Consider the following 13,693-nt stretch of genomic DNA (forward strand, 5'->3'; position numbering starts at 1 on the left):
CTTTTTTTAAAATCATTAGGATTTTGCTATTGTGTGGTGTTGCTATCTTGCAAACCTGAATAATATTTTGAAAGATAAACACGTATAAATCAATGGTACTCCAACAAAAAATCCTTTAAAACCATCATATATACCAAGCACTGGTCCAATTCCTCTTTGTGCTTTTTTTTTAAGTGTGTTTTCCCTTGCTAAGTTTTCCAACAGTTGAATGATTGCTGCAGTGTTAGAATAATGGAGGATCAGGCTCTTTAATCCTTCAACTAGATAGCAGTCTAAAAAGCATTCTCCCCATCTCTTACTCTAAATAACAATACCTCTGAAGTGTGAGTTTCTTATGTGGAGAAAGGGGGACAAATGACATTGTGCATTGTGACATTGCAAATGCAAATTCCACTCTTTTGTATTTGCATTAGAATTTATACAGGGGGCAGAGTTTGCATTATGGTGTCACAATACATTTTCATCATTTTGATGAAATCTTTGTTTGCTGGGTACAATCTTGGTCTTCAGAAACAAGAGAGGGCTAGGTATTTAGAAGCAAAGTGGGCAAACACATCCTTGTTTTGCTCCATCCATTTGCGTGCGCACATATAGTACAAACTGGTGTAATCCTTACAGTAAAATCTAGGTATGTTTTATCAGGCGTCAAGCATCTTGTGTTGAGTGGGGTCCATTCTCAAGTAAGTGGGCATAGAGTTGGGGAGTGACTGATGCAGAACTCCCAGAGGCGCATTCCCACTCTACATTCTTGTGTTTTATTTATTACACAATAAAATGTTTTATTGTTCAATAAAATACTATGCTCTAAGGGAAAGTTTACTTTATAGCATCATGATTGCAGTTCTGGCAAGGAGTGTGTTTGTAAGCAGCGAACGAGTCCCCCTTCTAATGATGTTCTTGCACAGTCTCTCCTTCCAGGTTTCTCTCTCTCTCTGTGTGTGTGTGTGTGTGTGTGTGTGTAATCAGCCAATATATTTATGGCTGTTATTGTAATGCTTAATCATCAATTTATTTTATATTATTTTATTTATTTTCTCTTAAAAGATCCCAGAACATTGCCCAAAGCAACGTGTGATGATGATAAACCACTATTAAAAGCATACATTAGACGATGCTAAAAGTAAAACACAAATACTGATAATGTGCAGTAGGCATCAATTCGGAGAGGAGTTAATCTGAAGCAGTGTGATCCCACAAACACCTGGTAAATAGATAAATTGTTGCCTAACTTTTGATAACACAGAAATCAATCTAATTTGTCTCAGGAAAGGATTCTACTATAATTGGGACATCACAGTTTAGAAAGCTCTGTCCTAAATCACAGATATTAGATCATTCTCAGAGAGGGAATCTAATCAGGGCCTCAAAAGTTTGTGTCCAGCTTCAGTTTACTGATCTCACACCACCCATCAGTGCCTTCAGGCAATCATCCAGCTGTTCTTCTGATGTCAGTGAAATGGAGAGAGAATGCTGAGTCTTCAAACTACTAATGTAGATGACAGCTCGCAGCAGAAGAAACATTCCATGTTGTACTGAATAGCACTACCTAAAAAAAAAATCAAGTGAAGAAGAAGCTATCAACAGGTGAGCAAGGTGAGGTAGAGATGCAGGTGTGAAAAGAGACATATTTGAACTCGAGTGGTATCATCATACATAGGTTCTGAGTCAAAGCCAATATCTATTCACAGTCTGATGTGTGGGCCACAGAAGAAAACAAGTAGCAATAGCAGTAGCTCTTTGGACTTATATGATGCTGCTTCGTGGTGCTTTACAGGCCTCTTTAAGTGGTTTAAAGAATCAGTCCATTCCCCCCCAACAATCTGGTTCATCATTTTACCAACCCTTGGGAGGATGGAAGGCTTTGAGCCGGTGAGAATCAAACTGCCAAAATGCTGGCAGTCGGCAGTCAATATAGCCTGCAATACTACATTCTAACCACTGCACCACCGTGGCTCTTCAATACCCTATAGAAAACTGCCATTGAGAGTAGTTTACTCCAGGCAGTTGAGCTGTCCTGGATAATGAGATTTGTGCATCCAACATCAATAAATTAGGGTAATTTGTTCAAGGGTTTGGCACAGATAGCAACATAATGTCTTTAACTTGAAAAATGTATCTGTAATCGTATGCATACCTCCTTGGAAATAAATGCACCTGGGCCTATTTCTTAATAGAAATAAGGAAACTATTAGTCTCCTGAAGGTCAGAGCATTATAGAGATTTTGATGTATGTTTATGAAGGAACAACAGGAACAGAAAAAAAAAATCTATTGACACCATTGAGAAAATGTAAAGAAAATGTCCAAGAAAATGTAGATTGAATTGCTGCCCATGTTCCCAGATTGCTTTTTACTAAGATAATGTTCAAATGCTGTCTAATATGGGAGCAGAACAGCAATGACAATGAAGCAAAGAGCAAACACTTGAATCAAAGGCACATTTGCCGATTTCACTTTTTTTGTTCAAATGACTGACATGGGAATTTTTTTTAAAAAAGCCTGATGTAAGTGACACGTTCAAAAATGAACAGTCTCTCCTAATTTGTGGCACAATGAAACCCATATTAAAGTTTACAACTGCTCCATATGGTCTTTGGAAGTTCCTGTGTAATGAAGCCATTTCCTTTTAAAAGAAAATTAAACCAACAGTGAAGATGTAAGAGTTCCCAACATGCTACTTGACCATTTTCCCTTCTACATTTTCCTCACATTTCTTGGCAAGCATGAACCTTTTTTGTTTAACACTGGCAGCTGCTAAATGGTTTCAAATATTGCTATATTGTTCACACAGTACATAAAAGTTGTGGTGGCGCAGTAGGTAGAATGCAGTATTGCAAGCTAATCCTGCTGACTGCCAGCTGTTCGATTCTCTCTGGCTCAAGGTTGACTCAGCCTCCCAACCTTTTGAGGTCAGTAAAATGAAAATCCAGATTGTTGGGAGCAATATGCTGATTCGAAAAGCTACTTAGAGAGGGCTGTAAAGCACTGTGAAGTGGTATACAACTTTAAGTGCTAATACTAGTAATGTGAAAAGTTGGCATCAGTCAGACCACTTCATATCCAACATTCCATAACAGTTTTTCAGGAAGAATGTGGATGCATGTAAATTTCATCCCAGGGTAGGAAATTGTGTGGTGAAATAGCCCATAGTAGGATGATTTGAAAGAAAAGCAGGACAAAAAGAAGCTATAAACACAGCTACAACTTCTTGGTTCTGAAATCTTTAGATGTAATGAACTTTATACACTTGAAAAAAATCACTTTTCTACATGAGGAGTAGAAAAAGGAATTGTGCTGGTGTCAGTTTTCTCAACACTGGTTGCTTCTTGCTCTTCAACTCCCATCATGCCTAGCTAATAAGATCTATATCTACTAAATGGGTTGGTGGGAGTTCTAATATAATAATATAATATATTCATAGGATACCAACCAACTTTATGTGTAAATGTGTATAATATACATTATACAAATTATACAACTTTTTACATAATTATCCATTTCTACGAGGAACATTATATTGCTGAAAGGTATGCTTCTTCAATAGGAGAACAGGTATCACTGATTTTTCAATTCATGTATTTTCTCCAAGCAGAGAATAATATTCTGTTGCTCTTTCATAAGGCTTGGCTGTTCCCACAGCTATTTGTCCAGGAGCTTCAGTGAGCTCCGTTGATTGTTTTATTATTATTTCAGTTACTCAAGTGATCTGGTTCTTTGACCCCAAGCATGCAATTTTATTTTATTTTTGAAAATTGATTTTATGATTTAGGCTATGATTTGGGAGAGTGGAGGTTCAATCTTTATACATCATCTTGGGTCACCTCATTGAAACAACATATGTATGAATGAAAATATTGGAAGAAGTAATATGAATTACTTCTTACATGCCAAAATGAATATAGGGACAGTTTTTCTCTTCTGCCATCAGTCTGCTGACCATCTAATTTTGGCAGTGCTGTCCAATGTCTATGTACATTTACCCATGTAGTATGGCTGTAGTTTTAGCATTTATGGATAATCTTCTCTACTCCCCACTCTTATTAGTATTGCAGTGATAATGAGCCTGTTGCTTTGCATGTACACTGAGAGCTTCTGCACCGGAGAACAATTCCTTGTATGTCTAATCATACTTGGCCAAATAAAGTGTTCTGTTCCATTACGTTACAAATTCTTCATTTAAAATTGTATAACAACATTTTAAACAGATCATAAAAACTAACAGAAACTACTACAGAATAAAGAGAACAATTAGACAGAGAGAGAAAAGGGGGAGGGGGAAAGTAAAAAAACAGAAAGAAGCTTCCAGTCTCCTTTGCAGCAAATACAAGTATCATGAGAAAGTTATCTGTTAATTTGTTACAACAACAACAAACAAAAAAAACCTCACTTTTCCTGTCATCCAATTTTAATATAAATTCTGATAACAGCATTGTTTTAGCAGCAAGAAGAATATAAGAAGCCTAACCAGTTCCCAGAAGAAAAGAAAACTCTTTTAACAATTTATCTAAACCGGCTTAGATTTGGCAAATCTCAAATGAATGAATAATTTTGTTAATTGTGGGGCCACAACAAGAAAGAGTCAGACAAACAGACAGACAGATAGACAGACATCTTAGGCTGTTTTTTTTTTTTTTTAGCAGAAAGCTCAATAGAGCTATAGTACAGATTAGGAAGGTTGGTATTTGCAACTGCTCCCTTGGGTATTCTGGATTACACCGTCGAGGGCTTTTAAAATAACTAGAAATGAGTCTGGAGACAGAGAAGCTCTTATAAATGAGATGGATGCCTTAGGTGGGCTGCAAGAAAATGGGAACAGTCTTGCAAATGCCATGCTCTTCAGCCTTTCGCAAACCCTTTCCTGATATCTCTGGCTGAAGATGCAATAGAGGAGTTACAATTCTGATGCAATTCTACGAGTACATGAGCTGACCTGTCAGGGTATGGAGGGGAAAGAGAAAGAGAAACAAATGAAGTTTATTGAAAGAGAGGAACAGGATTGCAGGTAGAAGAATTTGTTGTCCCTGCTGAAGAGCTTTGAAATAGTACTGCAGCCTGAGACCTGACTGTTTGAGAGCAATCTGCTCTCTCTGGCTCACCTGTCTGCTTGCTGTTCGCTTAGCATTTGATCTGGGGTCAGTGGGAAAGGAGGGTCCTTTCCCCGGGCAGCCCAGTACAGTGTAATCAGAGGGAAATGGCAAGGAGGGCTCTTCCACAGCAGGTGAGTCGGCCCTTCTCAATTTAATCACATGAGAAAGATGCTTGGTGCATAAAATTGGAGCTCTTGCATCTCAGAAATGCTTCACGGCCCTGCTGAGACCCGGTAGTCTCAGTCTTGAGTGCTCATTGAGATCAAGGATAATGTTTCAGCCCATGTCAAATGGGCTTTTGATCAGGGTCAAGTTGGCAATGGAAATTGCAGCCAATTTCCCTTTGTGTAAGTGCACATGGGACGGGTCACTTCTTCACAGAACAAGGAGGCTGTGTGCAACCCAAGGAGCCAAGTGGTGTTGCATACTTGGTATTTATGGCAGAAAGAGTTGTGAATTTTCTTTTCATCTTTCCTGTAATGTTATTTTGAACTGTTCCCAGAGATCTGAGAGGATGGCTACTTCTGTGCTAGCCCGTTATTTCACGCCCATTCATTTTTCTCACTTTGCAGCTTTCACCTGAGCAAATGTTATTCAGGGGAGAAAAAGACTTATCGATTACAGAGGAAAGTTACTTTCAGCATCTGAACCTCTCTGGCTGGTTTGTGCCAGGGGAGATTTTTATTATAGAATGAAATATATATTGTCTGCAAAACTTAGGCTCACACTTTTTGCAAAAACGATTGACTTCATGTATTCCAGAGTGGCTTCTCACTTTCTCTTCTGTCCTTTACACCTACTTCCTTTTGCTAAAATGACATGAAAACACATGGTGTGATCTCTATGTGTGATGTTCAAAATATTGCACCATTTTATTTGGAGATTATTTTAAAGTATTTCCTTTTTTTACTATTAGTTGTTGTTATCTACTTTATCTGACCAATACATGCAGAAACTGCATTGTAATTTTCTACTAGTGGGGTAGTTTTCCAAAGCTCTCTTGGTAGAATTGCTAATAGCAATAGCACTTAGACTTATATACCGCTTCATAGTGCTTTACAGCCCTCTCAAAGCAGTTTACAGAGTCAGCCTATTGCCCCCAACAATCTGGGTCCTCATTTTACCCACCTCGGAAGGATGGAAGGCTGAGTCAATCTTGAGCCTGGTGAGATTCAAACTGCCAAATTGTAGGCACTGGCAGTCAGCAGAAATAGCCTGCAGTACTGCATTCTAATCACTGCAACAGAGAACATGAAATTGAATTGATCATGAAAGTGAATTGAACATCCATAGTCTGTCTTGTTGCTCCTAAGCAAAGAACAGATTTATTTTTTGTTTAAAAGATTTTCCATCTCTTTCTGAATGATTTTTTTTTCAAAATTTTATCTCCACCTGTCCTTCAAAAGAGATTTCTCCCAAATGACTTTCCAATGAATTTCCAATGAAGGATAAATACGTCCACAGAATGATGTAAATAAAATCTAGACCAAAACAATAGATCCTGCAACATCTCAAGTCAAAACACTAAAATGATGAAATTCTAAATATCAAAAGAGCATCATGTCTAGGAACACATTAAGAGGTATTTCATACTCCATAATGTGGACTTCTTACATGCCCCATTGATAATATCCTTGTCTTGCATATCAAAACAAATAAATAAATTCAATCCTTAATCTCAATATTTAAGAGATTTAAAAAGAGCTTTTGCCTGAGACTTTTAAAGGTAATCATAGTTAGTAGAGACAAAAGTTTGTGAGAAGAAACATTGATTTAATAGAAATATAGATAGGAAAGGACAATGAATTATTAGCTGTCATAATATATGAAGCCATACAAAGTTTGATTATCAGTTATTTTACATTTTCTCTAATATCTTTCTTAGGATTGTCATAAATAAATCTGTGTGGGATTCATCGAAATTTGAAGTTTCCTGGGATGGATTTATAAATTCAGCTTTTTCAATGAATCTGTTAAAACACTTGCCATTAATCAATTGTGTTTTCACTTTGCTTCCATATAATGAATAACCACAAGATTAGAAAGTTTAGTTATATGTGTTAACCCTGTCCAACATGAAACAAACAATGGAAATGGATTCTTGCATATAGCTTAGATCCTTCCAAAATACTCTGCACATATCCTCTTTCACACCATTTTCTAATAACACAGGGGTCTAGGTGGAACCTTGGTATGAAATCTCTTCAGGTATTCACCTATAAGGAAAAGATGAGTTTAGGAGTTATTTTAATTTGATACCATTGTACAAATGTGCTAGACTGATAAGAACTGCCTTCAGAGAAGTCATCCAGATAGTGATTACACTGCTGCTTCCTCTGCCTCCTTCTTTACTGGTGATTGGGTCCAAGAAAAACATTTACCTGATGGAAGTCATAATGCTGTGCCGTCAATAAGCAGAAGCCTCTTTAGAGTCAAGAATACCTGGGACCAAAGCATTGGGCAAGTGATATTAAGGAGGTCATGACTGATTGCTGACCCAACACAGTCAGAGAGGAACTTTTTATCAGTCTGGAGGGAACCATCAGCTGTCTATGTGTAGTGGAGCTACCCTAAAAGGGAGTCAAAGTTCATTGTCTTTGGTATATATTGATTTGTAGCTCAACCCCACTGATTCTTGACCACATTCCCTCCCTCTGTCTGTCTGTCTCTCTCTCTCTCTCTCTCTCCCTCCCCCCCTCCCTCTCTGTCTCTCTCTCTCTCTCACTCCCTCTCTATCTGTGTCTCTCTTTCTCTCTCTCTCCATCTATTTGTAGAAATGTAGGTAGGATTTTCTGAATCTCTGTGACGACTAATCTCCCTTTCTTCCATCCAGCTTTCTTGTGACAGGCAAGGGCAATTTAGAAAGCGGTGGGGGGAAAAGTGGGAGGGGAGGAAAACCAGCCACCCTTAGTCACCTTAGAAAATGAACATCTTATCCTCCTGAAGCTTAAATAGCAGCAGGAAATCAGGAGAAAATAACTCTTTCTGGATTGTCAGCTTTTATCAAGGCGCTCATCTACGCAGTAGGAGAAAAAGAAAGTGGGGGAGACAGGAAGAATTCACTTTAAAAAGATTTTATCATCAGGCAGTATTGTACAGATCAATGACAGGGAAAAATAAATAAATAACACTATAAAGGGTCTTATTTTTATTTAATGCCACAGAGTCAGCTGAATAGATCTCTTCGGTCAGGCTTGTATCTTCAATCACTAATAGGAACTTAAAATGAAACAAACTGGTCATTTCTGATAAAAAAAATGAGGAGAAATGCTTCACTTATATATTTAACATATTTGTTTCCACAGTGTCTGTTTAGTATTCAAACCACATCAGGGATCCCAAGTGCTTTGAATGCCAATCTGAATTCTGCCATTCTTAAGAATGTGCTTAAAATTAGTGATGAAAACCTACTTGCTAACATTAAAGTGGATATATTAAGGGGAGCAAAAGAAAGTTAGATGAAAATACATTGCAAGATAAATGTGTAAGAATTTTTTTCTTTTTTGAACAACAATAAAATATTGGAGTTTCTTTATACACTTTCTGACACGTATACAAAGGCAAAAATTGATAATGTTTTGATGACCAAGGACTGCATTTAATCTTGGGAGTGGGGGAGAATGTCTCTCAATTTTGACGCAGAAATTTCAAGACTCTGACATACCGTTTTATCTCATAATTTGATAGGGAAGACCAGTTCTTGCTGTACTGAACGGTCTTATCTCTGCATTAAGATGTCTATTAGAGCCCCCCCTTTTAAGGGCTTCCTTGGAGGCTGAGGGGTTGGGTGAATCCTCTGACAGGGGAATACCCTTTCTTTAGAATCTGCCTCTGCAAATATTCTTGCCAAGATTAAAACATTTCTCTTTGCCCAAGCATATTAACTTGTACAGAGTACCTATACATATTTTTCAAGAATTCAACGGTTTCGCCAATGTTTTGTTAGCAGATTGTATTTTCATTATTTGTTGAAGCATTTTTATTGCTTCCCTGAATAACTGAGCACTTGTATATATTTACAATTGTGTCTATGTGTCTGTGTAACATATATTACCCAAATAATCAACTTGGAGCAATGCTGCAATGAGGTCTTTATAAACAAAAGAAAGATTTTGTCCACATTATGGGCAAGTCTCTCTTTCTTTGAATCAGTATTTCATAATCAGGATGCTAATAGAGGAAAGGCCCTGGCTTATACGTCATCTCAATTGTCTTATACTGTTTGGACATAATTCACATGATGGTTGTGATGGACATAATATTAATATAATGGATTAGACACTTACTGCAGAACTTTGAGAAAAATGAAGAACACTGCAAAATGGTCCTTTAAATAATGGAATAAAACTGTGATGTAACAGATTGTTTGGGGAAAAGGTTATTTGTTAAATCTGAATACCTGTTAAATCCCAAATAAATTCTGTTATTTGCATAAATATATAATTGAAGTTTTTAGATAATTTGTGAGTCAATTTCTGCCATTTGCAGATTGCATAATGACACAAATTATGTAAATGGGCAAAAATGGAGTAAAATTGTCATTTGCATAATTGCTCAAATGATATAATTGGCACAGATTATATAAATTGCCTTAGTTGTCTATATGACTTCAGAAACAATGGACTTTGCTTAGAAAACGAAGTCCAAAATAACATTTTTAAACAACATTTTAACTGTTTCCATTCAAACATTTAACTGTTTCCATTCATACATACAGAAAAAGGCAGCGTACTGTAAATTGAATGTAGGTAAACAGTTTCACAGCCCAGATCAAGCCATAACAGGCATTATCACACTGAAAGAGCAGCATCTTTGTCCTGTTGTGTAGGAAAAGATGCCAGTATGCTTATGCCATGATGTTTTCAACTAGAAGCCTCAGAACTAGATCTGGCCTCTGAGATTTCCCTAAAAATAAGGGATTCCTCTTCTGGATCAAAGGGGGAATGGCTTTTAATGCCACAAAACCACCAAGTAATTGCTTTTTTTGTGCCCCCTTTTGGGATTTGATTGGAATTAAGATGTTTTACTGTTACAATGTTTATACATCATGATCAAGTTTGGTAATTCAATGAAAATGAACCAGGTGCGGGGGATTATAATCCATTTCTATTTTCATAATTTTAAAAATAAAAGTGAATAAATCACAAAATGCTTCTGATCTAAGAATATCAACATAAAGTAAACGGCGTGCCTTTTCTTTTTTGTACAGCTAAAACTCATATATGGATACAGATGTTTCTTTTGATAAAAAAAAAGAGAGAAAGAATGCAAATAAAGTTTCCAAAATTATTTTGCAACTGGTCCAAGGTTTGCTGCAGTCCCTACTGAGCTCATAGCAACTATTAGCAAGTGAAACTCAACAGTATTTGTTAGTGTTCCAAGAATCCCTAGCTCTGGGAGGCTGCTGGAGCATTTGGACTTTGGAGACAAAGTTGTGGCTCTTTTGACTAAATGGCTCCCATGGTGGCTGTGGCTATTTCTCAATTGAACTGGTGAGACCAAAAGAAAAGTGGCTTTACCAGGAAGCCAGAGGGGGCTATTGGGTTCCAAACTACAAAAATCTCTTTTGAACCCAAATTTAGTATAGAAGGACAAGTGATTCAGGTTCAAAAACTAATCATTGCTAGGAGACAGAGTAGAACACAGAATGAGATTTGAGACCAAAATGCCAAATCACATTCTTGTTCTCACAGTATACAGCAACATACCAATTTCAGAGAAGGCAGACTGGTTATTAAAGTTGAGCCAGATCAAATGTACATGTTAATCAGAAAAGAACACTGAATGCCAAATGTATTTTTGGAAGCAAGGTATGAGCAGGCAATGAAAATATTTTAAAAAAATATTTAAAATTAAGTATATATTTAAAATATTTTGAACATTAAGTTCTTGAAAAAAATGTTAAAATATCAATACACCACAGGAGGTGTCTGCAGATATTAGGACTGTTGATGGACCCTCCTTTAGGGATCTGGTTCAACTCTATTGGAACTGTTCCCTGCTGATAAATAATGTCACAGTTTAGCCAGAACTCAAAGGATCTCTTTGTTTGTTGCTTTACATCGTATCATTTATAAACCATCTCCATCTGGCCAATTCTGGGCAGCATTTATGAGCAAACTAAAATGAAGTTATACCTCAAAAATTAAACAATGCAATTGAATTTATCATAAACAATACATGAATATCTTGCAAGCATCCCATGGGTTTTCCCCTAATTTTAGAAGTACAACATCAGACTTAAGAGCCATTTCTCATCTTTTCTTTTATCTAAAAATTGCTGAGGGCATCTGGAAAGAGAAAACAGCCTCAAAAGAGAAAAAGGGTGAGCATCACCTTAAGACTCAGGATTGATGCTACTTTAAGTAGTCTAGTATTGATACTAGACCAGTATCTAGATATAAGTAGGAATATGTGTATGAGCCAGGGAAAACCCACATGCAGCACCAAGGTGTGTGCTTTATTTTGTTTTTATGTATCACTGATACTTCTGTACTGGTCTAGTCCAAAAACTCCAAGTGGCTCACCAGCATCCCTGTCCTTTTGCATCTTGAGAAGATCCAGATCAGCTTTCATTAAGTGTAAAACACAAAGCTACCAGTACCTTGATGGAATGTGCTGAAAGGTCATTCATCATCGACCAAATGTTTACTCTTCTTTGCTTCTATATGTAGCATTTCTCTATAGGTTAGCCAGCCCTATGAGATATGCCAGGTTCATTAGTCTACTGGAACTCTTTTGTTGCAGGGTATAATAACCAATCTTGAAAGCTTCTCTTTCTCTCCTTTTATACTCAAGAGAATCAGTTCCTTCCTCATTCCTCCTCTCCATCTTCTTTTCAAGACTTAGCTGGTGTTCTGTTCTTCAAGGTTATCTCCTCTACCTTGGTAACTTTTGAAAGCTAGATTACCAGCTGTGTACAGAGGTGCCTGAATTAGTATAACCCAAATACTGAAAATTAAGATTATGGAGAGATCTGAATCTAAAGGTCAAAATGTGATACACACCTTGGATGGCCGTGCATGTAGTACCTATTAGTCTTTTTCTGGACTTGTGTATAGATGTTGCAGGAAAATCAACATTAATTCGATTTTTTTTTTTTTTGCTTTTCAAATTTGAATCTCTTTGCCCAGTCTACTCCATTACACAGTCAGAGGTTGCAGCTAAACATGGAAATGGCTGTTGTCATTTGTGTTTACAAAACTTTATGTATCCTCAAAGATGAATATGAATGATGATTTTGTGCCCTTTTGAAAGGCATGAGCATTTTTTTCTTGACTTCTGTCTTTCTTTCATAGGGAGTGAAGGTTCGGGAGAAACCATTCAAAAGGAAACATCCACCTGTGACATTTGTCAGTTTGGGGCAGAGTGCGATGAAGATGCAGAGGATGTTTGGTACAGAAACATACTTACATATTTGTTTGATTTGGAAAATATGATTTCTTTGAATGTGACTTTCCTAGTGGATCACCCTCAGAAGGAAATTTAGGGGAACCAAATGTGCTTTAGATAGATGGGTAGATAGATAGATTAGATAAAATAAACAGACAGACAATATTTAAAAATAAAAGAAATACTGCTGTAGAAATTTATCTGAAAAATAATGTTAATGAGGGGAAAAAGCACTAGGATTTGACACTAGCCTCTTCCATAATGAGATAGATAGATGATAGATAGATAGATATGTAGAGTGGGGGAGAAAGAGACAGAGAATTGCCCACAATTTTTTGACCTCTAACAAACACATAGCTTGATTTTCTCCATGAATATTAAGTGACAACTTGTGTGTTGAAATAACCAGCAAGCAGAACATTCGTGTAGTGTCGTTGTGAAGATGTTGGAAAAGAAATGAGGAGAGTCAAGTTTAAATCCATCCTCACCCATAAAAAATGCTAGGTGAATTTAGATCAACCCCTGCATTCCTGTTCTATAGAGAAATTCGTGAACTGTTATCTTGGATTATTAGAAGAAAGGCAGGAGAAATCTAACAAACAAATGTATTAATAAATGCCTGTCAAAGACACCACATTTTAATGGAATGTGTCTGGTGATAACAAAAACACAATACAGAAAAATTAGAAATAAATAGGAGGATCAGCAGCATAACTTGGATACTCCCCAGTGTATATATTGAAGATTCAGTATATATACACAAATTGCTATTCATTAAACCCAGAGAATTGTCTTTTCATGCACTTAATGGCTGAGTTTGAATAACATTCTCAAGCGGATTAACCAACAATTTATTGTCTATGTTTGCACCAATGCTCATGTTGGTTGTTTTCACTTTAATGACTTAAAGCAGAGACCCCTAAAGGGTCAATGGGATTATCCAAAGGGTCAGTAAATGGCAGGGAGTCAAATGGGATTCAGTAAATATTTGGGGAGTCATTCAGTGGTTGTTAAATAATGGATGCTCTGTTGGGGTCAATTAATTTGAGGAGGTATTTGTAGAGCTCCACACCAAACCTTAATTCTGAAGGTGGGGCCTGGCTAGTGGTGAGGCAACGTTACCCAGGATTGGATTGTCAGCCACCAGCAAGAGTGGCTCTGAGTTGTCTCTATTATTGTTGTTATAGTCTTTGCTTGTAGTACTTTTAGTTAAAG

At 37.0% G+C, this 13,693-nt stretch overlaps 1 protein-coding gene across 1 annotated transcript in view; it reads left to right on the forward strand.

Moving 5' to 3' along the window:
• Positions 1-13,693, forward strand: part of TMEFF2 (transmembrane protein with EGF like and two follistatin like domains 2) — a 250,986-nt gene that overhangs the window by 150,851 nt on the left and 86,442 nt on the right. Inside the window, exon 5 of the mRNA XM_026697244.2 lies at positions 12,385-12,481. Coding sequence (XP_026553029.2) covers positions 12,385-12,481 — 97 coding nt within the window. The remainder of the gene's footprint in view (positions 1-12,384; positions 12,482-13,693) is intronic.

This window comes from Pseudonaja textilis, chromosome 1, assembly GCF_049901715.1.
Source record: "Pseudonaja textilis isolate UNSWEBS1 chromosome 1, rPseTex1.2, whole genome shotgun sequence".
Classification (NCBI taxonomy): domain Eukaryota; kingdom Metazoa; phylum Chordata; class Lepidosauria; order Squamata; family Elapidae; genus Pseudonaja; species Pseudonaja textilis.